Consider the following 24,738-nt stretch of genomic DNA (forward strand, 5'->3'; position numbering starts at 1 on the left):
TCCAGGGAGACTGCTCTTGAAAAACTACATGAGTTCAGTATTGTAATGTGGGTGCTTGATTTATTTTTCCCATAAATCTGCCTTTCAGCAAATTTAAAATTTTGACTTTAGCACTTACATTAATTACACAACACATCCTTATGGCTTAGGGGAATTATCCTAATTTTTGCCTGGCTTTTTAGACACCACATGCTTTTTGGAGGCATGGGGGGCGGGTTGTTTGTTTTTTGTTTTTTTACAAAATTAAGGACAGGGAAGTAGCAGATCACCCACTTTAAGCACCGTTAGCGGTAATATGGAGCTTGCCTGGTAGCTCCATGTATTAAGCATGAGTGAGAATTGAAAGTTTTTAATTTGCATTTTGTTTGATTCTTTTTATTTTTTGACTGTGCTTGGTCAAAATTACATGTAATCAATCAGCTAATAAGACAGACTTGCTGCCCGAAATTCTTAGACACCGATCTCCAGATGGAAGAACAGCAAAAGGCTCACAAGTGGAAGAAGATTCCATTGGTCCTAGGAAGGTCTATCCTGTCAGCTTAAGCCCAAACTTATAAAGGCACAGTGTCATCATCAACTAAAGAGGACGCTGCGGTCTCAGGAGTACACATCACCTGACAAATGCAGAACCTACAGGAGGAAGGTTAACTTCTCTGGTGGTAGTTTTGGAAGGCAGACAAAGTAGAGATGTTATCGTATTTATAGAGCAAAGAAAACCCACAAATGGGCCCCAGATCACTCAGTCCTAAAGGTCAGTAGTGAGCTTTTGTTCACCTGATATCTTCAAAGCATCTTATGACTAATGTGACAATCACCTGAAATGTGTCAAAACCACATAGTGAAAGAATGCTTCGGCCAGTGAGAACGATCTCTTTTGCCCCAGGATGGTTCCCTAGGCACAGATCTCGGAGCTTTTAAGCACATATAGTACATACTAAGCACACAGAGGTTTAGGGAGAAATTGCAATTGCACGGACAGCAGCAAAAGGGAGGCCTACAAAATTTCACGGGAGACATTTGTGGCAACCTGGCTCTACATGAGATCAGGTCTGATTTTAGTTAGTTCCAGGCAGCAGAGAAGATTTTTTTTTTTAATCTTAAGGACCTCATTCCAAACACAGTATAGAGACCTTAACAAGTCTTGAAGATAATTTATTATCATATCCTCATTGTTATGCTTTACTTACTCTTTGTATTACTATAAATAATAAAGCATGGTTCTCTGAGTTTTCTATTACTGCCTCTTCTCTACATGGACTCCCTAAATAAATTTATCCCTTAACTACTCATAGACTACGTAATTCAAGAAGCCTTTCATATCTGTAGACTCTCCAGAGACTAAAGTTGTATGTTAGCTTTTTGTCTTCATTCAATTGAAAGTATTTTATAATTTCCTTCTGCTTTCTTTAATCCATTAAAATGTGATTCCCAAAACATGAAAGGCTTTTTCTGATTATCTCTTTGTGAATGATATTTGTCTAAATTATTCCGTATCTAGCGTATTTCAAGTAGGTACAATAATCATTGTTCAGATTACTTGTATCTCTACTGATTATTCCCTATACTATCAAAAGAGAGTTAACAGGGATGTTAAAATCTCCCCCAAGCAACTGTTAAACTTCTAAATACTACAAGTGGTTTTGAAACATTTTAGAACTTGAGAGAATATTGGAAATTATCTAAACTGATAGTTCTTATCCATTCAAATCACACAGATATTTTATAAACACTGGGACAAGAAGTGTAACTCAGTGTTAGAATGCTAAAATGTTTAAACTCCTAGGTTCCAGCCCCAAGACCAGAAACAAAATTGATTAAAACAATACATAATGGGGCTGGGAGTTTGGCCTAGTGGCAAGAGTGCTTGCCTAGCAGGCACAAAGGGGAAAAAACAAAACTGCAAGTGTGATGTGCCAAGATTGTCCCATGTTCTGGGAATGAACCCTCCTTCCCCCCCACCCCCTTGCTCAGGGCCCATGTGCTAGGAATCAAAAACACATTTTCCCGGAACTAGCCTGGACTTGAACCCCAGGTGGCAACAGCCCAATGCTCAGTGGTTAGACACCTGAGCTCTGACCAATCCTGAAGCAACCAGTGGTTCGTAGTTACCAAACAGCCAATCAGGTGATTGTAACTATGGAATTCCCCTAAAACTTGTTTGTATAAAAGCTGTGTAAAACCTTTGTTCAGGGCCTCTTAGCGTTGCCGGCTACGGGTTCGCGGAGGTCCAAGTTCAAACTTGTAATAAATGACCCTTGCTTCTTTGCTTTGACTTCAGCCTCTGGTGGTTCTTTCGGGGTCCTAGAATTCGGGTACAACAATTGGAGCTATGGTTCAAAGTGGTAGAGTACTAGTCTTGAACAAAAGTGCTCACAGCACCTAGGCCCTGAATTCAAGCTCCACAAATGACAAAAGGAAAAAAAGAAAGATGTAAGGTTAGGTGAGGATGTAGCTCAGTGGAAAAGTACCTTACCTAGCATGCCAAGCCCTTGGTTTGTACCAGGAAAAAAAATAGTGGCTCAGCTAGGTGTGTGGTCACATGCCTATCAACTCCAGGACTCGGGAGGTAGGGGGAAGGATATTAATTTCAAGATCAGCCTAGACTTCTTATCTAGACCTTGTTTCAAATGAAAATAAAAGATCTACTTACTATTCACACACACACACACACACACACACACACACACACACACACACACACACGATCTTTAATGAGATCTTTAACCCTCAAGATATGTTTCCTTATCTATGAAGCTTAGATCTGCATCGTTTTGCCATATGTTAGAATCACCTAGACAGGTTTAAAGAAATATTGATATATGACATCTGTCCTATGAAATTCTGACAAATTTGGTCTGCAATAAAATCCAAGTGTCATTATGTATTTTTTGTTTTGTTTTTTCTTTTTGCTAGTCTTGGGGCTTGAACCTAGGGCCTGAGCACTGTCCTTAGGCTTTTCTCAAGGCTAGCACTTTGCCACTTGAGCCACAGCACCACTTCTGGCTTTTTTCTATGTATGTGGTACTGAGGAATCGAACCCAGGTCTTCGTGCATACTAAGCAAGCACTCTACCACCAGGCCCTGCTCCCAGCCCCCAGTTTGTTTGTTTTTTGTTGTTGTTGTTTTGGTTTTTTGGTGGGTTGTGGGGCTTGAACTCTAGGTCTAGGCGCTGTCCTCGAGCTCTTCAGCTCAAGGCTATACCGCTCTACCCCTTGAGCCACAGAGCCACTTTCCATTTTTCTAGTGGTTAATTGGAGATGAGTCTCAAACCACGCTCCTCAGATCTCAGTCCCCTGAGGAGCTAGGATTACAGGCCCACTTCCTATTTTTGAGTGGTTAATTGGAGATAAGAGTATTACAAGGACTTTTCTTCCCCAGCTGGCTAAGAACTGTGATCCTTAGATCTCAGCTTCCTGAGTAGCTAGAATTACAAGTAGTGAGCCACCAGTGCCCAGCTCTAACCTTACATCTTAATCCAAAATTCTATTGCCCATTCTGCCTCCTTTTACACATTGATCAAAGGCTGGTAACAGATTTCTTTGAATTCAGAGTCTGTACGACAAATCCATGTTTCCATGTGACCAAATGAACAGAAAAGTAGACACTGGAAACCTGAGGTTGGAAGGATAGCTGGTAGAAAAGTATAAAGATTATTTAGGGACCGGGAGTGTGGCCTAAGTGGTAGAGTACTTGCCTAGCATACATGAAGCTCTGGGTTTGATTCCTCAGTACCACATACACAGAAAAAAGCCAGAAGTGGTGCTGTGGCTCAAGTGGTAGATGCTAGCCTTGAGAAAGCTCAGATAGTGTCCCAGTCCTGAGTTCAGGCCCCAAAACTGGCAAAAAAAAAATTAGATATAGAGAATCATAGTGTGTAATTTGTTATACACCTTTGTACAATTAGTACACACTATAAGAGAAGCAAGAAAGAACAGATAAATGTTATTTAATTGTGATTTTTCCTTTTGTCGGTCATGGGCCTTGAACTCAGGGCCTGGGTGCTGACCCTGAGCTCTTCAGCTCAAGGCTAGGGCTCTACCACTTGAACCACAGGGACACTAATAGTTTTCCTGTGGCTAATTGGAGATGAGAGTCTCATGGACTTTCATGCTTTGAACTGGCTTAGAGTTCTTAGCCTCCTGAGTAGGATTATAGGTGGGAGTCACTGATGCCTGGCTTCTGCAATATTTTTTCTCCGATTAGTCACTTGCCTTTCAACCTGAAGTAATGTATAATATAATGAGAGAAAATTGTCTCTCGTGGAAAGAAATGAATTACCTGTTTTTGTTTTTCCTTGTAGTAGCATCCAGTCTTGCATTTCCTTTTAGGTGCTGAGCAGGATAGCCTAGAGAAAATGAGGTATGGTAACTGGCTGCAAAACTGGATTCAAAGACTCAAGCTTCCAGCTTGTCCATATACTTCCCTTCAGATTAAGGGAACAAAAAGAAATGAAGCAAAATAACTTAAGGAAATTGACACCTGGTGAATGCAAGTCCAAAATACGGTGTTACAAACACAGAAGTTAGGGCCAGGAGTTTAGTCTACTGGTAGAGTGCTTGCCTAGTATGCATGAAGACCCAAGTTCAATTTCTGTTTAACACATACATAGAAAATGCTGGAAAATGTGCAGTGGCTCAAGTGGTAGAGCTCTAGCCTTGAGAAAGTCTAAGGACAGTGCTCAGGCTCTTAGTTCAAGCCTCAGGACTGGCACAAACAAAAAAAATTGAAGTGCCATCTTTGCTTCAAACAGAAATAATAGGATGCCTGCCTTCCTGAGAAAAATACTTTCCCAAACTTAAGCCGCCTGCCCCAAAATGCAGATAGTAGGGCACCTCCTGTCTCAAGGATAAGTCTCTGTTTTATGGCAGGATGCATTCTTACTCAGAGAATTATGCCATGTATGATTAAAGCAATGACAAAGAACCAAGTTTTGTAAAACTTTGAAGCCAGACCCCCTGCCTTTACCCTATAAATACCCCAGCAGTCCAAGCAACTGTATGTCTGTTTGGGTGTCTCCTTGTGTCCCTCCCTGGGTCTGTCTCTGTGTGTGTATGCATATATATATATATATATATATATATATGTCTCTCTTTTCATGTGTCTCTCCGCATGTTTGTCTCTCTGTGTCTCTATCTCCCTATGAGAACACCCACACTTTGTTAGAGTATGCCCCTACCTTTCTGTCTGTCTGTTTTCCTGTTTGTTTATTTACTCAAGCTCTGCCAAGTTTTCTTACCATTGTGACTTGTGCAGAATTCTTATTCTGCGATCCATCAAAGTCAAGGACCTTAAGTGAAGAGCTCCTACATTTAAAGGAACACTTCACTAAACCTCACCTCTGTCCACTGACAGTGCTAAGCTGAAATACCTGAGCATTTGGCCTTTCTGCCTTACAGCTCTCTTCACAAGCTGAAGCATTTTCTGCTGACAAACTAGAGGCACCAGCTCAGCCCAGAGTTAAGTGTTGGTACATTCCTCGCCTGCTTTGGTAAGTCATGATTTTATAAAAACCCAGGACTAATTAGCAGCCTTTCATTTTGTATTAACTTACTGCAAGGGCTCCTGGCCAGGTTGGCAAATATAACTGTACTCAGATGCAGGTGCTATATATGTTTACTACTGATTATGACTTCAGTTAAGTACAAGATCAATCAAAAACATTGTGAAAACGGATACTATCCAAGAAGACTAAAATAGAGCTGCACAAACCAGTCGGGGCTCAAGAAAAAAAAAATCCCACTTTGAAGAACTGAATATAAGCTGTGTGTATTTGACAAAATAGATATCTACTTTTCACTAAGCCCTAAGAAGATTATCTTTCCTAGAGATTTCAGTCTGGCTGGTAACAGATCAGGGAAGATTGACTAAAAACATCTGAGCAAATATTACTTTGAAAATAAACTAAAAGAACATGATAAACTGCAGTCAGTGCCACTGACAATATGCTATAGCTCTTCTCCCTTTTTCTGGAGGTTTATCTTTCTTAACACAGGGCATATGGACACAGTCCCTGATATTAAATCTATAAGAAACCCAACTAGCCAACAGACCTGATTACCTAACTAAATACTAAATACTCAGTAGCCTACTAGATGATTACTTTTTAAATTTATTTTACATATGTAGTATGTTATTATTCATTGTGTATCTGTTATATTCCAGACACTGATATTTTGCCTGTGATATTTCATGTATTCTCAGAATACATGTAGTAGGGAGATTAGCTTAGCTTTACAGAAGAAAAACTGAGGCACAGAGGTAAAGAAATTGTTTGTGGTCACAGTTGGCATAAGATACAGCTAGAATTCAATCTTATCTGTAAAACTATGTTCTTGCCATAAATGTTAAGGCAATTGAGCTGAAGAGCTCAGGGACAGTAGCCAGAGCCAGAGTCCAAACTCCATAACCAAAAAAGAGTTCTATAATAATGTTAAGGCAAAAGTTGCCAACTACCTACTCTAATGCATGTTCTCTTTTCTTCTTTGTGGAAAAACAAAAAAATTATGTTAGGCAGGGAATTCTGTCTAGTGGTAGAGTGCTTGTCTAGCATACATGAAGACCCAAGTTTGATTCCTCAGTACCATATTCATAGAAAAAGCTAGAAGTGGTGCTGTGGCTCAGGTGGTAGAGCTCTAGCCTTGAGAAAGCCCCTAGGACTGGCAAAAAATAGATTATTTTATTCAGGGTACTGATATAGTAGCAGTGACTATATATAACCTGGCACAAAGCAAGCATCAGATACTCATTTCATACATGAGAAAGCTGAGGTTAAAAGGGGTTAAGTAACTTGTCAAAAATAATAAGATACTTTGGCCTAAAGCCTTTGCACTCTTCGTTCCCTTTGTCCAGAATGCTTTCAGTCTTCAACACAGCATATGAATCTTTGTCTTCCTTTAAAACCTGTTCCCTTCCTGCTCAGTAAGGAGCTTCCTTCCATAAATTTTCTTTCCTTGCAAAGTAAGTTATAAAAGCTATAAAGAGGAAGTGGTACTATACCTCAAGTGGTAAAGTATTAGCCTTGACCTGAAGAAGTCAGAGACAATGCCCAGGCCCAGAGTTCAAGCCCCACTGACCAAAGAACAAAACAAAACAAAACAAAAAAACCTCTAAAGAGGCCAGGAACATAGCAGTACAGTGTCTGCCTAGCATGCACGAAGCCCTGGGTTCGATTCCTTGGTACCACATACACAGAAAAGTCCAGAAGTGGTGCTGTGGCTCAAGTGGCAGAGCACTTGTTTTGAGTAAGATATGTCCAAGAACAGTGCCCAGGCCCTGAGTTCAAGCTCCACTACTGGCAAAAAAAAAAAAAAAAGCAGTAAGGAGGGGCTGGGAGTTTGGCCTAGTGGTGGAGTGCTTGCCTAGCATGCACAAAGACCAGAGTTCAATTCCTGGGTATCACATACATAGAAAAAGCTGGAAGTGGTGCGGTGGCATAAGTGGTAGAACTCTAGACTTAAGGAATGTAGGCCTCATATAGCTCCTAGTTTTATTTTTGTTGTTGTTGTGGGACTTGAACTCAGAACCTGTGTGTGGTCACTGAGTGTTTTTGCTCAAGGCTACCACTCTATCACTTTGAAACAGCACCACTTCTGGTTTCTGATTCTGGCTAATTAGAGATAAGAGTCTCAAGGATTTTCCTGCCTAGGGTTGACCTTGAACCTTGATCCTCAGATCTCAGCCTTCTGAATAGCTAGAATTACAGGTGTGAGCCACTGGCATCCATTTCCAGTTCTTTTTTAATTGTTGTTTAGAGGCGATGTACTGTGGGGTTACCTTTACATATGTCAGGCGATAAGTACATTTCTTTCCTTTTGCTTAGAATCTTCTGTTTCCAGTTCAGTTTTTAGAAAGCAACATTTTTTATTGGGAGGGGGGAGAGGAAATCATGGGGCTTGAATTTAAAGCCTGAGCATTGTGTCTGAGCCGAGTTGTTTTTTGCTTAAGCCTAGAGCTCTACCTCTTTGAGCCACAGCTCCACTTCCAGTTTTCTGATGGTTAATTGGAGTTAACAGTCTCAAGACTTCCCCAGGCTGGCTTTGAACCTTGATTCTCAGATCTCAACCTCCTCTATGGCTAGAATTACACGTGTGAGCCCAGCCACAATTTCACTCTTATTTATAGCTATGTAACACTGCATTGTATATATATATGTACTGTATTTTCTTTATCCATTCTTCATTTGGAGACACATAAGTTGACTCCATAGCTTGACTATTATTGTATATAGTGCTGCCTATAAAAAGAGATATGCAGGCCGGGAGTTTGGCCTAGTGGTTAAAGTGCTTGCCTAGCATGCATGAAGACCCGGGTTCGATTCCTCGGTACCACATACATAGAAAAAAGCCGGAAGTGGTGCTGAGGCTCAAGTGGTAGAGCTCTAGCCTTGAGAAAGTCCAAGGACAGTGCTCAGGCCCTGAGCTCAAGCCCAGGACTGGCAAAAAAAAAAAAAAAAAGAAAAAAAAAGAGATATGCAGGTGTCTCTATTGTATGTTCATTTATATTCCTTCTGATGTATTCCCGAGTGGTATAATAGCATCATAAAATTGTTGTGATTTTAGTCTCTTGGTAAGCCACTGTTATGATTTTTCATAGGGCCTACACTAACTTGCATTCCCACTAAGGGTTCCCACCCCTACCCCATCCTCTACAGCATCTGTGTGTTGTCTTCAGGGCAGCCATGCTGATTAGGGTGTGATGTAATCTGTTATCTTGATTTTCATTTTCTTTAGAGCCAGGGGATGCTGAACATTTCTCAATATATGTTTGCATTTTAGAACTGTCTATTCCGATGAATTATTCCTTTTGGAATTTAATACCATTTTGAGCTTTTAGCCAGTGAATGGCTTGCAAAGATGTTTTTTCCCATTCTGTGGGTTATCTTTTTATACTCTCCTATTTCTTCTGCTGTGCAAAAGGTTTATGATTTAACACAATACATCTGTCAGTTGTTATTGTTACTTTTTACACCAGTCCTAGGATTTGAACTCAGGGCCTGGGCACTGACCCTGAACTTACTTTTGTCAAGGCTAGCAATCTACCACTTGAGCTACACCTCTACTTCCAACTTATTTGGTAGTTTATCTCATGGCAGCTGGGTGCCAGTAGTTTATGTTTGTAATCCTAGCTACTCTGGAGGCTGACATCTGAGGATTGTGGTTCAAAGCTAGCCCAGGCACAGAACTCCATGAGACTCTTATCTCCAACTAACCATGAGAAAACTTGAAGTGGCGCTGTGGATGAAAGTGGTATTGAGCAGTAGCCTTTAGCTGAAGACCTTAGGGGTCAGGGTGCAGTCTCTGAAGCCCCACAATTGACAAAACAAAACAACCCAGTCTCATAGCTTTCTTGCTCAGGCTGGCTTTGAACTGCAATCCTCATATCTCGGCCTGAGCAGCTAGGATTACAGGCATGAGCCACCAATGCCTGGCCCATTTGTCAGTTTTTGTTCCGATTTCCAAAGTACTTAGAGTTCTATTCAGAAAGTCATTACTTGTGCCTGTATATTAAAGTGTTCTCATGATGTTTTCCTCTAGTGGTTTTAAAGTGTTAGATATTAATATGGTTTCTTGCAAGTAATAGAAATAGAATATTTCAGTTCCTTAGTTGTACTACAGTTCTGGAAGTATTCAAATGTGAGCACCTGGTCAAAACCCATGAGGTTATGGTTTAAATATAGCTACGCATTTCATCTCTCAGCTGCAGATGTGTTCAGCAGTATGTAAATAGCATATATCAGCCACAGTCTGCCAGTTAGCAGACCAGAAATAATTGAATCAACAAATGATAATGATCCTCAGGTTTTTCATAACACTATTCTTCTGCTTGCCAAAGAAATATATATCTGGAGCATTACATTGCATAATAATCTAAATATTCAGATCTTCAGGGTTATATTTATGCCTACCTTCCAGTCATCTATAATAATGAGTATATGATAAGCTTTCAAAAATTTGATGCAGGTTTGCAATTTGTCCCATTTACGTAATGATACCCAATGCCGAGGTAAACTAATTTGTACCAAAAAAAAAAAAAAGAAACAAAATTTAAAAACTTAAGAATCAAGGTTTTCCTCCAACAATTTGCCTTACTAGCTCATATGAAATTGCCAATATATGACCTATTTGTTCTATCAGAATATTTCGTGTAGTTCAAATTTGAACAAGAAAACAAATACCATGTGCAGAATCAGAATATAAACTGCTGCACTTTCTTTTCTTTTTGCTTTGGTGTTAAGGATTGAGTCTAGGGCTCTGTAAACCTTAGGCATGTGTTGTACCACTTAAGCTATACCCCCGATATGCTTTTTTTAAATTTGGTCAGTTGTACGGCTGAAACGATCTTATACAAAATCATTTCAATTTTCTGCACGTGGATATTCAGTTTTCCTGGCATTATTTGTTCTTTCTAGCAAAGATTCCAAAAAAAAAATACAAAGGGGCATCAACGTTTGAGAAGTAATGCACCCACTACCAAGGAATTGAACCCGGGTCTTCGTGCATGCTAGGCAAGCACTCTACTTCTAGGCCAAACTCCCGGCCCCAGGACCTTATACTTATTAAGCAAGTGTGCTATCACTTAAGCCATCCCCCATCTTCTGTAGAATGCATTGAAATTAGGTATTTTGATGCCTCCATCTCTTCTCTTTATGCTCAAAATTATTTGGGTTATATTTTGTTGGTCGTGAGACTTGAACTCTGAGCCTGGGTGTTGTCGCTGAGCTCTTCAGCTCAAGGCCACCTCTACTCCTGAAGCCACAGCACCACTTCCAGTTTTCTGGTGGTTAATTGGAGATAAATCTCACAGACTTTAGTGCCCAGGCTGGCTTTGAACCTCAATCCTCAGATCTCAGCCTCCTGGGTAGCTAGGATTACAGTGTGAGCCACTGCCCCCAGCTTATTTGGGTTATTTTGAGCTTCCATTTAAATAGGATTTTTTTTTAGTTTGGCTTTCAGTGTCAAAACTGGGATTACAGTTTATAGTCTTGTTCCTTCTAATTTACTACAGGATAAAGCATCTCTCATCACTAAAATGAGCATGTAATTTTCACATCCTGAATATAATAATTTCATTATATGGAGAAGGCCTGCCTTAGAGGTGATCTACTTCAGAGAGGAGAAAAACATGACACAAAATGCTAAATATCCAAGGTTAGCCAGTTATCACAGCCATTTGGAAATATGGGCAACAAGAAGTGTTTATTTACATAAAAGTACATGGGAAAGCAATTTCCATTTAGCTTTTTAAAAAATTGTTGCAAATAAAAAGTTTCATTAAATACATTCATCCTTAGCACACAAAATACATTCTTTTTACTGTTATTCTTAGTATGAATTATTTCTTAATAATAAAAACAAGCTACAACGAATAGTCAGGTGGCTTGGTGATTTGATGATCCTTTTCCAAACTTTAAAAGACAGGCAATATGTAAAAGAAAATATGCCTTTAAAAATGTTCCTTTGTTGAATCCCAAAAGATTAGTTCTTTCCAGCATGACTTCTAGCTGTCCTTTCAAAGACTGCAGAGGACTTGAGAAATTCTCTGTGATAGAGATGCAATGTGCAACTCTGCAACAAGCCTGCAGAGTTTTCATGCTCTCTTATCTAAATGACAGACTCAGAAAAGTTTTGTATGTATTAGAGAATTAACAATAATTCAGGGGTCTTCTAATTGACATTGAACTCGCATTCTCCAAGTAGGAATTAGGAGGTTTTATTTAAATAAACTCATATGACTGGATTTGTTAGGTTCATTGCTTTAGGTAGATGTGGAAACATATTGCCCCCCCCCCAAAATTGATATAATTGTTTATAGCAGCATGACTTACCCAAAAGGTGGAAACAACTCAAATGCCCATCAGGCCTGTGAATGGGGAAATCAAATGTGGTATATATATATATATATATAGTAGACTATTACTTAGCCATGAACCATGTTTGGATTCATACCACAACAAAGATGAGCCTAGAAAACATTACGTCTGAGAAGCCAGGTGCAAAAGGCCACATATTATAGGATTCTATTTATATTAAATGTCCAGAATAGGCAAACCTAGAGAGATAGAAAGCAGATGAGTTGTTGCCAGATGCTCGGGAGGAAGGAGTACCTGCTAATGGACACAAAGTTTCTTTGTTGGGGGGGGGGGGGGGGCCGGGTGATGAAATTATCTGAATTTAGTGGTGACATTGCACAGAAGTGATCATACTAAAACATTGAATTTTGTACTTTAAAATGATAAGTTTCAATGGCATATGAATTACACCTTCATTTTAAAAAGATATACATAATTTTATTTTAAAAATATTTTTTCAAGTTCCTGTTCCCTTCCAGTCCAATTTTTTATGTTGAATTTTTCACTTATCAGCAAATGTTTCAACAGAATGTTTTAAAACTAATGTACACAGATTATCCGTGGCTTATAATTCTGAGAGGCCTTTCATTAAGTAAAAATAATACACAGACAAAACATACCTCGTAAAATGTGCACATTAACATTCAAAATTAAGTACTATGCTTATATTGAAGCTGATAATTAGGTTATATATAATGTATATGGATTTTAGTGACATCTTATGCATAAAACCAATAGCCCAGTTAAGCTAATAGAACTCAGTTATTTGTTGAAATTCTGTATGTTAAACACTCATGTTTTAAAGGAGAGCTAGGAAAAGGAGAGAATGCAAAGGTTTTCTAACTTTATAAAGCAGCCTTGCTAAATATTTAATTAGCTCTCAACATCCCAGAATTATATATTTTGTATTTTTATTTCATCCCTATACTAAGTCATGCATTAAAATGTGTGCAATAATAAATTTACCCATATATACGTATATATAGATATACATATACATGGCGCACTTCTTTTTTTAAACCAAAACTCTTTTCTTAGGTCCTTATTAGTTGAAATTTTGATATTTTTGTTTTTATTTTTTTTTGTTTTTTGCAGAAAATAGTGGTTTTACTCATGCATTAGTTTAATTAGTTTAAGCTCCAACCATCTGGTATGTATCGAAGGTGTGTCAATGAGTAAAAATGAAAAGCAGCATGCCAGTTATTTGAAATGTTCTACAATATGTCATGAAAGCCTCAACTGGCCTTCAAGAAATAAGAAGTTTAAATTTTTTTAGTAAATCAATTGACATTCTTTATCAAATAAGCCTACAAAAAAAGTCCACTAATAGCTTGCAATTGTCTAGAAGGAGAGAATCAGTATTCAAATGGTTACATTTCAGAAGTCACTGTTTAGCAGCTTGGTTTTCCAGAGGGCTCATCAAGTTTTCTACTGCTATTTAATCCAGGCATTCCGTGTAAACCTTACAGAAGAGGCTGTGTATTGTTCAACCACCTGGTATATTATGCTAACAGACCATGTTTCTTTTGTTATTCTGTATATGAATGTTTGTTTTATTAGGCATTTGGCACTCCAATTTCTATTTCAGAGCACAGTGCACAAATAGAGGGAAAAAGACTTCTTGTGTGTTGGAAATTACATTCATCCAATAATGTCACATATGAAAGTAAATTCTAAAAGTAGACCACATAAACTGGGATTTATGGCTCCATTTTTACCATGAGATAGAAATAAAAGAGCCACACAACCAGAATCATTCTTCAGTAATAAAGCATTCAATTTAAGCACTGTTACCAATTATGTTATAACCAAGGAAGAAAAACACATGTATAATTGAAGAGTATAAGCAACAGTAAGCTTATAATCTAAAAGTGATTCCAATAAGAAACTGAGTAGAAAATACCTATTCTGACATTCACCTTAAATAATAGCCAGAGGGAAATAGAGTAAATGCCAAGTATAGCTCCTTAAAAAGACACAGATCAGCCCATTTTCTTCCCATGGAGAATGAGATCAAGAGAAAAAGAGGTTTCAATTGCATTGTGAGGTATTTGAGCTCTACGGTTGAGTTTCCTGATATTAAGGAGTTTATAACCCTGGAACTGCCATTGAGGGAGGGTTGGTGGGAGACAATGATTTTTAATATGTAAAGAAACCAACTGGCGACAGTAATGTCTAACAGCAAGTCAAATAAGTGACTTTTCAGAAACAGAATTCCCTGCTTTCAAGGCAGGAACTTTCTGGTTTTGTTGATTATTTCAGATCTTGTGTTGCCTTAGCCAATTTCAAGCATTCCTCTCACCTTCACCTCCCAAATGGCTAAGGAGTATAGGCTCCTGTCTCTGAGGCCAACTCTCTTCACTGGGGAGAAAAGAACTAATATTCACTGAGCACTGCAGCTTCAAGTCATCTCATCTGATTTTCACAATAATCCTGACAGGTCTGTCTCCTGTGTAAGAAAACATACTCCAGATAGAGTTTTGCCTAGACTGTCTGATTCTACTTTCAGTCAGTGGAAAAGTAAAGCTTTGACTCATACACTTTAGGAAGTCAATGGAGAATGGCTGAGTAGCCTCTGTGCTCTGATCTCTTATTCAAAGGAGTCAAAGTTTTACCCAAATTGAAGAATATTTGTGGGTTGGGAGTTTGGTAGAGTGCTCCCCTAGCATGCACAAAGGCCTGAGTTTGATTCCTTGGTACCACATACCCAGTAAAAGCCGGAAGTGGTCCTGTGGCTCAAGTAGCAGAGCGCTAGCCTAGAGCAAAGAGTGTCTAAGGACAGTGCTCAAACCTTGAGTTCAAGCCCGAGGGAGAGAGAGGGAGGGAGAGAGGGGGGGAGGGAGGGAGGGAGGGAAAATATTTGTCCCCACACTGGTTCAAGACCAATGATTTATTTTCAAAAACTAATGAAGAGCCATCTATCAGTCTAGCAAGGATACAAGTTCGTTTGCAAGGGAAATAATTTGGCTCAGTAGCTTTGATTAGCAAAAACTGCTTGTAATTATTCAAATCAATGATACATTGAAATGATAAGTTGAAATGAAAGATCTATGGTTTGTTACTTTCAACACAAAGCAATTTGGCCTCAGCTCTGTTAAGCTCACTTTCTCAAGAGAATGAAGGAAACCCATCAAGTGCTATTCAAGAGCTTTCTAAAATCTCTAAAATACCCACTAGCTGTGTGGGCCAACAGATATTAAACTGAACATGTTTTCATAGGCAAAGTACTTTAAATGTAGAATTTTAAGTTACTGGGTTATCTTGGTCAATCCTTAGCCAGTGCTCAGATCCTTTCTGTCTTCATGTTTGCTCAGTTTTTATCCACCTTCTGTTTGACAGAGCCATTACCTTTGGTATGCCTGTCACAGTGAACCAACTGTTGAAGCAGATTGTCCCTAACCTAGAATCCAAACCTGTGGCCCTCTGACTTCTATTCAGTGCGTCTCATCCCATATCTTTGAATTATAGACCATCTTACTGTGATGTACTAATTAGATTCCCTTTTTCCACAGTAAGTCTCACAAAATCCATCAAGTCATTTTCAAATGTTTTTTTTTTTCACTAAGCTGGTCATGCCTCTATTTGTTTAAAAATATCAAGTATGAAAAAAAATTCCAAGTATGGTTCCCTAAATGTATGGTAATATTTCAACCTGATGGGTTTTAGGGAGGGAAGGAAGTATCATCTCCCTTATCCTAACCATATTAACTAGTGATCTCAGGGGTTAATCTCTTAATGTGCTGAAATAATCCGTGTATACAACATAAGAAGGCAGCTTACTTGAACAACAAAGCTTATGTCACAAAGCTAAAGTAAAAATGAAAACAAGATGAAAAAACACACTTTAGTAAGAAAATGAAAGGAAAATCCCAAAAGCTAATAGAGAAGTGATCTCCAAGTATTTATGACATGAAACACAGAGTTATATAGGAGGAAGAAAATATCTATCTTTAAGGCCATTTGGTATGATATACATAAATAAAAAGAGGGGTTTTTTTCTGATTATGGCATCTCATTCTGTGGCTTTGTTTGTTTAAAGGGGGAAAAAAAGCAAGATGTTTCACTTTAGCTAGAAGATCAGTTCATAATCATTTGTAGCTGATATTCTAAATAAGCTACTTGCTGCTGGATTGTGGGATTATTTAACAGATAGATGAGGCACATCACTCATGGACAAGCAGGAGTGGCCCAGTGTGCTGCCAAGCATACACCATGGCAAGCAGAAGAAGGCTGAAGAATCCAGGTCTATGCTGCTGCTTCTCCCTTCCGCCAACAAATCAAATTGCTTTAAATAACCCTAACCCCAACATCTTATTTTGACCAGCAGTTTTTTTTTTTACTACTTTTTAGAACCAAACTCTAAAGCAGACTGTGACATACCATTCATTTTTAGTTCTTTCTTGGCACTTTATTCAAGGAGAGATGCAAACATAAAATGACTAAACGCCAGGAAAAACAAAACAAAAAACTCAAAAGGCTAGGAAAAGCAAGTGGCTTAACATAATAATCTAAAGAAAAGTGGCAAGCAAGATGGGTGAGGTGGCTCATGCCTGTAATCCTAGCTACTCAGGAGGCTGAGATCTAAGGATCACGGTTCAAAGCCAGCGTGGGTACTGAAGTCTGTGAGACTCTTATCCCAATTAACCACCAGAAAACCAGAAGTGGTGCTGTGGCTCAAGGAGTAGGGCTGTAGCCTTGAGCTGAAGAGCTCAGGGACAATGCCCAGACCCAGAGTTCAAGTTCCACAACTGACAAAAAAGAAAAAAAAGAAAACTGGCAAGCGTACAAAAGAGCAACAGCTTTGCACAAGTAAAGGAGAAAGTATAAAGTTCTATGAGAAATACAATCTACATATATAGTTAATAATATCACTAGTATTAGCAAATTACAGCATACATTTCCCCAAGCATGAGTATATGTGCTCATCAAAAACCGAAGAAGAAAAAGGCTAAACATTCAATAGGTGTATAAAAAGAAGAAAAAGATCACACTAAAAATGGAAGCAGACATGGACTCCAATGTTGTCAGATTAAACCAAACTAAATTATGATAAAACAATGCTTTTTTATCCACCATAGAGAAAGAAGGCTCATTTCAGTACACATTGCCCTGACAGTAAGAATGACCAGACAAACCAGTGTTTAGGTCCTGACCTGTATTACAATGAGTTAACATCTAGTGTGAAGTTCAACTTAACAAGGAAAAAAAAAATTCCTCTTGGCACTAAATTATTCATCCAACTGTTTATTGCACTATTGTTAGTGATTGCTCTCAAACATGACATATATATATATATATATATATATATATATATATATATATATGTGTGTGTGTGTGTGGACAGAAGTCCATAAGGCCTAATCTGAAAGTTATTGAACTAAAAAAAAAAAAAAGAAACAAAGACTCTAAATATTCTTGTGTCTCCCCTGATGGGCCATGCATGGATGGGTGGCTATCAGCTACAGAGAGAAGATCAAGAAAACTGGCCAAGAACTGAGCTCACTAGTCTACTCTGCCTGGTCAAAGGAAGGTACAGGATGAAAAGCCCTAAGGTATACAAATTCCATAACACAAGCCTGTAATCCTGGCTTCCTAGGAGGTTGAAATCATGGTTAGAAGCCAGCTCAGAAGGAAAGCCTGTGAGACTCTTACCTTCCTCTATTAACTGCCAAAGAGCTGAACTAGATCTGTGGCTCAAATGGTAGAATGCTAGCCTTGAACAAAAAAGCTAAGGAACAGCAAGTACCCAGTCCCAACACACATAAACACAATTCTGTAAGTATGGCTCTAGAAGCTGTTATGCCAGAAGTAAGTAAATCTGATGTAACAAAATTCTTAACATTCACATATCAACTATTTTTTTTTGACACATTGGCTCCTCTGAGATAAACTGGATCATTACATGTTAGGGACATTAGATTTGTGTCTCCAAAGGAAGACAATAAATATAAATCCTGGGATGCTGTTCTCATCGTTTAAAAATGATAAACTCAACTGCCTACCTAGATTGACTTATTTTCTGATATCTTCCTGGCTTAGAGCAGGAAGGGAGGAGGGAAAAGTAATCATTTTAAATTATTATGGTTTTCATCAAATTTTTCCTTCCTATAGAGACATTTTCAAAAAAGGGCGATTCAAATTTCTGGGGTCCAAGTCTCCTTCCTATAGAATCAAAAAAACACAATGGTGCCAACCATTAAGAGTCCCTTTGCAGTGTGTGTACATGTCATCTCATGTGCAAAAGATTATTGTGGAACCTGATAGAGAAGTGCCACAAATGTTTCATCAATATCAGGCCTGGCATGATTCAATCCTTTCCAATTAAGTGGCTTTCAAACATCATCAACATATCAGGGCCTCTACAGGAACAGTGGAATGACATGTCATATCCTTATTCCATTTGCATCCTCAGGCATGCTAGCCAGCAAGCTGCCCAGACAGCTGCCACTGCTGCCAGTGCACAGGTTTGTTTCCCCAATTTGCATGCATATCCGTGAACAAATGGGAAGGGATGAGAGTAGGGCACTGGAGAAATAGGAACCCATATTCAACACCTTCCCATTGGAGTCCTGTTTTAAAACTGGCTAAGAAAAGGCATAGATCCCTCCGTTTGAATTGGGGGTTTGCACTAACACATGCATATTAGGATGAAAGAGACAGAGAGACAAGAGAGGAGAGGAAGACCAAAAGAGGAAATCAGGAAACAGAAGAGAATGAAACAAGAATGTCTTGTCATGGATCTGAGAGCAATATTGTTCTGAGCTCATCCTACTACCACAGACAGGATTTTTTCTAAGGTTATTGAAGATACAAAACTGGTTTGTGAGACTTTATCTGTTGTTATTCTCACCTAACCATACTAAGATATCTACAAAATTATAAGCCTTGGTCTGTCCAAGGCTAGTACCAGGAAGTAAAGAATGTGACCTGTTATGAAGGACTGCAGTCTGCCTGGAACCCTGCTTTGCAGTCCATTAATCCACAGTATTTTGGTCATATCTGTTCAGTTTTGTCCATACTCTTTTAAAAGTCTTACAACTAATAGTTGGTATTAGAATAGCATTAACCATTCTTATTTTTTTTCCAATCTTTGTTTGCCTAAAGGGCAGGAAAACCGAAATAATAGAAGAAAATGGCATGAATAGATTTAAAGGGGAATGTGAAAGGGGGAAAAAAAAAAGGATTCTCTTTTCCAATAAATCTAGCCTAGGTGGTAATGAGACTTGGAAAAAAAGAGTGCTGATTCATAGATTTCCCCCATTTTCTTTCTTTTTTTTTTTTTATTTCTCTGGAATACATTTAAGGACATTGAAGTACTAAACACGTTTGGTCTGTGATAAAAGCAGAATCATTAGCACCAAAAGGAGTCCTGGAGCTTGTATATATTATTAAAACAAGAAGTACTGTTGGTCATGGGTAAAGATTTCATTTCATGTTTACATCCCAAAGTTTTTGAAAGTGCCTATGGACAAAAGAAATAACACTTTTCAAACTCTCTGTGGTGGGGGAGGGGGGCATCATTAATGCCCACCACAGTGACAGTACTTGGCCTTTCCAGTTGGGGTGTCTCTGGTGGACAAGACAACCAGGGCCATCAGCAGATGACCACTGAAGCCCTAAAGAGCAGCCCCCCACATGTACCCACTGGCATGGCAGGAGGGAATCCTACAGTATGTTTCCCCCTGGACTTTGTTCAGGAATGCGCTTTTACTTGCTTTTTGCAAAACAAAAGCAACATGCTCTGCAGATCCTGGAGCACTTGGTGCAAATTTTCTCCTTGCTCCAACTCCAGTCTGCGAAAAGATGAAAGATAGGTTCTGCTAATGCTGGCCTATGGACACGGCCCTTGGCCTGCATGCTCTGTAAGCCCACAGGATTCAGAAGGTCCGAGGGCGGGAGCCTCAGCCATCACCCGAGCTCCCTAGAAACTCATGGCCCAGCAAGGGCGGCTGCTGATTTCCTTTTGCTTCTCCTTGCCTTTCAGCCTTCAGTTGAAGTTACAACAAGTCAAATAGCTGATGCTTTTTCCTTCTCCAGGTAAGGGAGAGGATACATTGTTCACCAGTGTGTTCTGTCTGGCTTCACTGATGAGCCGGCATGCTAAGTCAAGGAAGAGTTTCTCTACATTATCTGACTCCTTGGCCGAAGTCTCCAGATAATACATGTCCTGAGCTTCCGAGAATTCCTCAGCTCTCTGCTGGGAGACCTCTCTCCTGTCAGCCAGGTCAATCTTGTTGCCTGTAACAGTGGGAAAAATCAAGGCAAAGAATCACCATATGACTTAACACAGGAGCAGAAGAATCAAAATTCATTGAAGATCTGAAGTCACACCAGACAGATGGGTTAGTAAAACAAAGCAAATAGGACTGTGATTACAGAAATGTTTATTTTATCATTCCAATGCTATTTCTAACAGCAATGAACTAGAAACAACCCAGATACCCATCAGCTAGGCACTGGTTGGGTAAACAATGGTGCATGTGCATAATATAGTATCTGTCCTTGTTAAAAAGAAAACACCTGGGGCCGGGAATTTGGCCTAGTGGTAGAGTGCTTGCCTAGCATGCACGAATACCCGGGTTCGATTCCTTGGTACCACATACATAGAAAAAAGCTGAAAGTGGTGCTGAGGCTCAAGTGGTAGAGCTCTAGCCTTGAGAAAGTCCAAGGACAGTGCTCAGGCCCTGAGCCCAAGCCCAGGACTGGCAAAAAAAAAAAAAAAAAAAACACCTAAGAATTTCTATATACTACCATAAAATAAGAAAACTAGGATTCAGCACAGAATTACAGAATGAAAGAACTGGACCTAGAAGATTGCAGTTTGAAGCCAGCATGGGCAGAAAAATTGCAATACTCTATCTCCACTTAACCAGTAAAATGATGAGCTGGAGGCATGGCTCAGGTGGTAGAGCACTTGCTGGGGAAGAGCATTAGGTCCCGAATTCAAGCCCTGTACTGGGGCTTGAATTCAGAAATAGGAGAAAGCAAAGCAGAAGTTTGTATAATTAATAACTATTCCCTCTATCTATCTAAGATAGCGATAATTACATGAAAAAGATATATATATTCTATATTTTATTTATTTTTAAGAAAAAACTAAAATATTAATTTAAATTTAGTGGTTACATGAACTTTTGATGGATAATAACTTTATTTGAAAATACATAGATATATTACAATTTATTTACCTGTTTATCTTATTGGCCTTTGACTCGTTTCCATGTGGGGACTATTATTTTTTTTAAAAAATCTGAACTGGGCACTGGTGACTCATGCCTGCTGTAATCCTAATAATTCAGGAGGCTGAGGATCCAGGGTCAAAGCTAGTGTAGGTAGGAAAGAGTCTCTGTGACACTCTTATTTCCAATTAACCACCAAAAAGACCCCACAAGTGGAGCTGTGGCTTAAAATAGTAGAGCACCAGCCTTGAGCACAAAAGCTTAAGGACAGCGCCTAGGCCCCAAGTTTAAGCCCCATGACTGACACACACACACACACACACAAAACTAGTCTGGGGGCTTGGAATGTGGCTTAGTGGGACAGTGCTTGCCTAGCATGCCTGAAGCCCTGGGTTTAATTCCTCAGCACCACATAAACAGAAAAAGCCAGAGGTGGTGCTGTGGCTCTAGTGGTAGAGCACTAGCCCTGAGCACAGAGAGGCTCAGGAACAGTGCCCAGGCACTGAGTTCAAGCCTCATATCTGGCAAAATAAAAAAGGCTGTAAATATGAATAATTTTTGTTAAGCAAAAAAGCCAAAAAAAAATTAAATATAGTAGTTATCTATGAAAGAAAATGTTGAGTGGATAACAGCAGAAAGCATACTTCTCTGAATATACTTTAATAGTTTTGGCTTCAAAAACTTATAATTTGAATTTATTACAAAATTAAATTTGAAAAAAAATCCCTAAAATTTGAAAATAAAATTAAATGAACATGTCTATCATATAGCAGTACAACCACACACAAGTATTTCAGGTGAGTGGAAGATGTGATAATTCTCCAGGTGCCAGTAATCTAGCTTCTTAGGGGGCTATGGTCAGGAAAGAATCACAGTACAGGGTCTGTCCAGGCAGAAAATTTCATAAGATCCTTTCTTAATCAATATTTGGGTATATATATTTGGTGCCAAATGCCTGTCATTCCAGCTACATGTTAGCTGAGATTAGGGGGATTATGTCTTCAGGGAAGACATCATCTCAAAAGAAGAAGTTGGGTATGATGATGCATGCCTATCATTTCAGATTGTAAGAAGTGAAAAGTAGGATAGCTCTCCTATAACCAGGCAGGAAGTGAGAGTTCTATCACAAAAATAACCAGCAAATCTGGGTGCCAATAGGTCATGCCTCTAACCCTAGCTACTCAAGAAATTGAGGTCTAAAAACTGAGGTTTAAAACCAGCATGGACAAAGTCATGCTACTTAAATAGCAAAAAGTTGAAAATGGAGGTATGGCTCAAATGGTAGAGCATCAGCCATGAGCAAAAACCTGAGCCAGAGCATAAGGCCCTATTACTGGCAATAAAAACAAAAAAGAAAGATCAAATAAATAACTAGTACAAAAGCAAAACAGATGGAGCTGTGACTCAAACAAGAGTGCTTGTCTAGCAAGTACCAGACACCAAATTCAACTCCAGTACCAGCAAAAACAAACAAAAATTTTTTAATTTTTTTTTATTAAAGAATTTATTAACACTGATTTTTACATCATATTTCAAATGACGTGTTTAACAAACAAGTGTTCAAGAAGGGAATCTCTATATACAATCACTGGCACTTAGTTTTTAGAACATAATCAAAATTAGGCTAAGGGTTTGTATATCATAAATACATATTAATTTATGAAATAAAACATTATGTCTATAGAATCATAGGTTTTTATGTCTATATAGTTATGTTTATATTTCCAATACCATGTCCATAGCATTGGGTATGCAAATATTTAGTCCTCGCTCTTGTACTGTTTGAATCTAATAGCCACATATTAAGGATACCATACCAAAAAATTTTTTTTATCATTTTGTTTTGTTTTGTCTATACCATTCCTGGGGCTTGAACTCAGGGCCTGGGTACTATCCTCAGCTTTTTTGCTCCATAGCAGCACTCGACCACTTGAGCTACAGCTCCAATTCTGGCTTTTTGATGGTTAACTGGACATAAGATTGGACAAGATTTCTTGTCAGGGCTAGTTCTGAAGTGGACTCCTCAGATCTCAGCATCCTGCGTAAGAAGGATTACAGATATGAGCCACCAGTACCTGGCTAACCATGCAGCTAAGGACAAAAAAGACTGAAAGAAACAGTGTTTAATTGTGGCTGTAATCGTCTTGTTCAGGGCAGTGCTTTTATCGTTATTCTGAAGTTGCCATATGTGCATTAAGGGACAAAGCAAATGAGTAATCCGACTGGTATCCCTAGGAGCTGAGATTTTATTTTTGCATAAATAATATAGATTTAAGGTTAATGTAGTTAAATGGAATTTCCACAGAGCCCAATTATAAATGCAAATATCTGAATAATCATGATATATTGTATCTTGAAAATGTTTTTGACCCGTATTCTCCAGGAAACATGACTAAAGTGATTATGTCAACTATGTTATGATAAATTACTCTGGCCTGGAAATGCTGGGTATGAATTATAAAATACCTAATGGAATGTGTCTGGCCTTCCCTGTTGGTGCCGATTCTTCACTTGGAGATTCTCAAAGGCGGGCTTGTGGAGTTGTTCCTAGGGGGCATTTAGGTTCTAGGCAGGGGTATTCCTGCACTGGCCTACAGTGAGACAGAAGTCACTCCTCACCTGACCAAGGTAATGGAGTGGCCTGGAAAGTTCCATGACTGCTATGGGAATTACTGAAGGAGGATGTCACAGGCCGATCTGCCATGGGCTATTCTGCTGTCCTGTACCCTTCTCAGCGAACCTGGGGCCAAGTATGGCTTCTATGTCTTGTGAGTGAGAACACTTGGTATGGGCTAATATGGTGTGTGCATGTGTGTGTGGGGTGAGAGAAAGACAGAGAGGAGGGAGGGAGAAAGAGATGGGGGAAAGAGAGAGAAGAGAGAAAGGGGGAGAGGGGGGGAAGGGACATGTGCAAGAATACATGTCAGCACTGAACACTAAAAGCAATGAAAGGTCTAAAAGGAAGTGGCGCTGTGGCTCAAGGGGTAGGGCGGTAGCCTTGAGCTGAAGAGCTCAGGGACAGTGCCCAGGCCCAGAGTTCAAGTCCCATGACTGCCCCCAAAAAAAGAAGAAGAAAAAAAAAAGGCCTAAAAGTAATGACCAGCCAGGTGCAATGGCTTCCACTTGTAATCCTAACTACTCAGGAGGCTGAGACCTGAGGACTGTGGTTCAAAGCCAGACCAGGCACCGAAGTTCATGAGACCCTAATCGCCAATTAACCACTAGAAAAGCAGAAGTGGGGTTGTGGCTCAAGGGGTAGGGCAGTAGCTTTGATCTGAAGAGGTCAGGGACAATGCCCAGATCCAAAGTTCAAACCCCACAACTGACAAAAAAAAAAAGGTACAGCTTCGGCCTTTTTTGCTCATTATTTTCAAGGTAAGATTTTATGATTTTACTTTATGCCCAGGCCACAGCCTGAGCCTGGGCCTTCCTTTCCTTTTTCTTTTTCTTTTTCCTTCTTTCCTTCCTTCCTTCCTTCTTTCCTTCCTTCCTTCCTTCCTTCCTTCCTTCCTTCCTTCCTTCCTTCCTTCCTTCCTTCCTTCCTTCCTTCCTTTCTTTCTTTTCTTTCTTTCTTTGGATCATGGAGCTTGAACTCAGCCTGGGCACTGTCCCTGAGCTCTTCAGCTCAAGGTTACTAGCCCTGGGCCTGGTTCCAGGTCCAGGCTGGGGCACTAGCTCATAACAAGGCAGGTATTTAGCCAATAGCATAAG

At 39.3% G+C, this 24,738-nt stretch overlaps 1 protein-coding gene across 2 annotated transcripts in view; it reads right to left on the reverse strand.

The window, feature by feature from the left end:
* Nucleotides 1-18,614: 18,614 nt before the first annotated feature.
* The window catches only part of Rab30 (RAB30, member RAS oncogene family), an 83,362-nt gene continuing 77,238 nt past the window's right edge, over nt 18,615-24,738 (reverse strand). For both annotated transcript variants that reach the window (XM_090348510.1, XM_090348511.1), the window contains exon 5: nt 18,615-20,086. In XM_090348510.1, coding sequence (XP_090204636.1) covers nt 19,836-20,086 — 251 coding nt within the window. In that variant the 3' untranslated portion in view covers nt 18,615-19,835. The remainder of the gene's footprint in view (nt 20,087-24,738) is intronic.

This window comes from Megascapheus bottae, chromosome 16 (genome assembly GCF_031878675.1).
Source record: "Megascapheus bottae isolate mThoBot1 chromosome 16, mThoBot2.hap1, whole genome shotgun sequence".
NCBI lineage: Eukaryota > Metazoa > Chordata > Mammalia > Rodentia > Geomyidae > Megascapheus > Megascapheus bottae.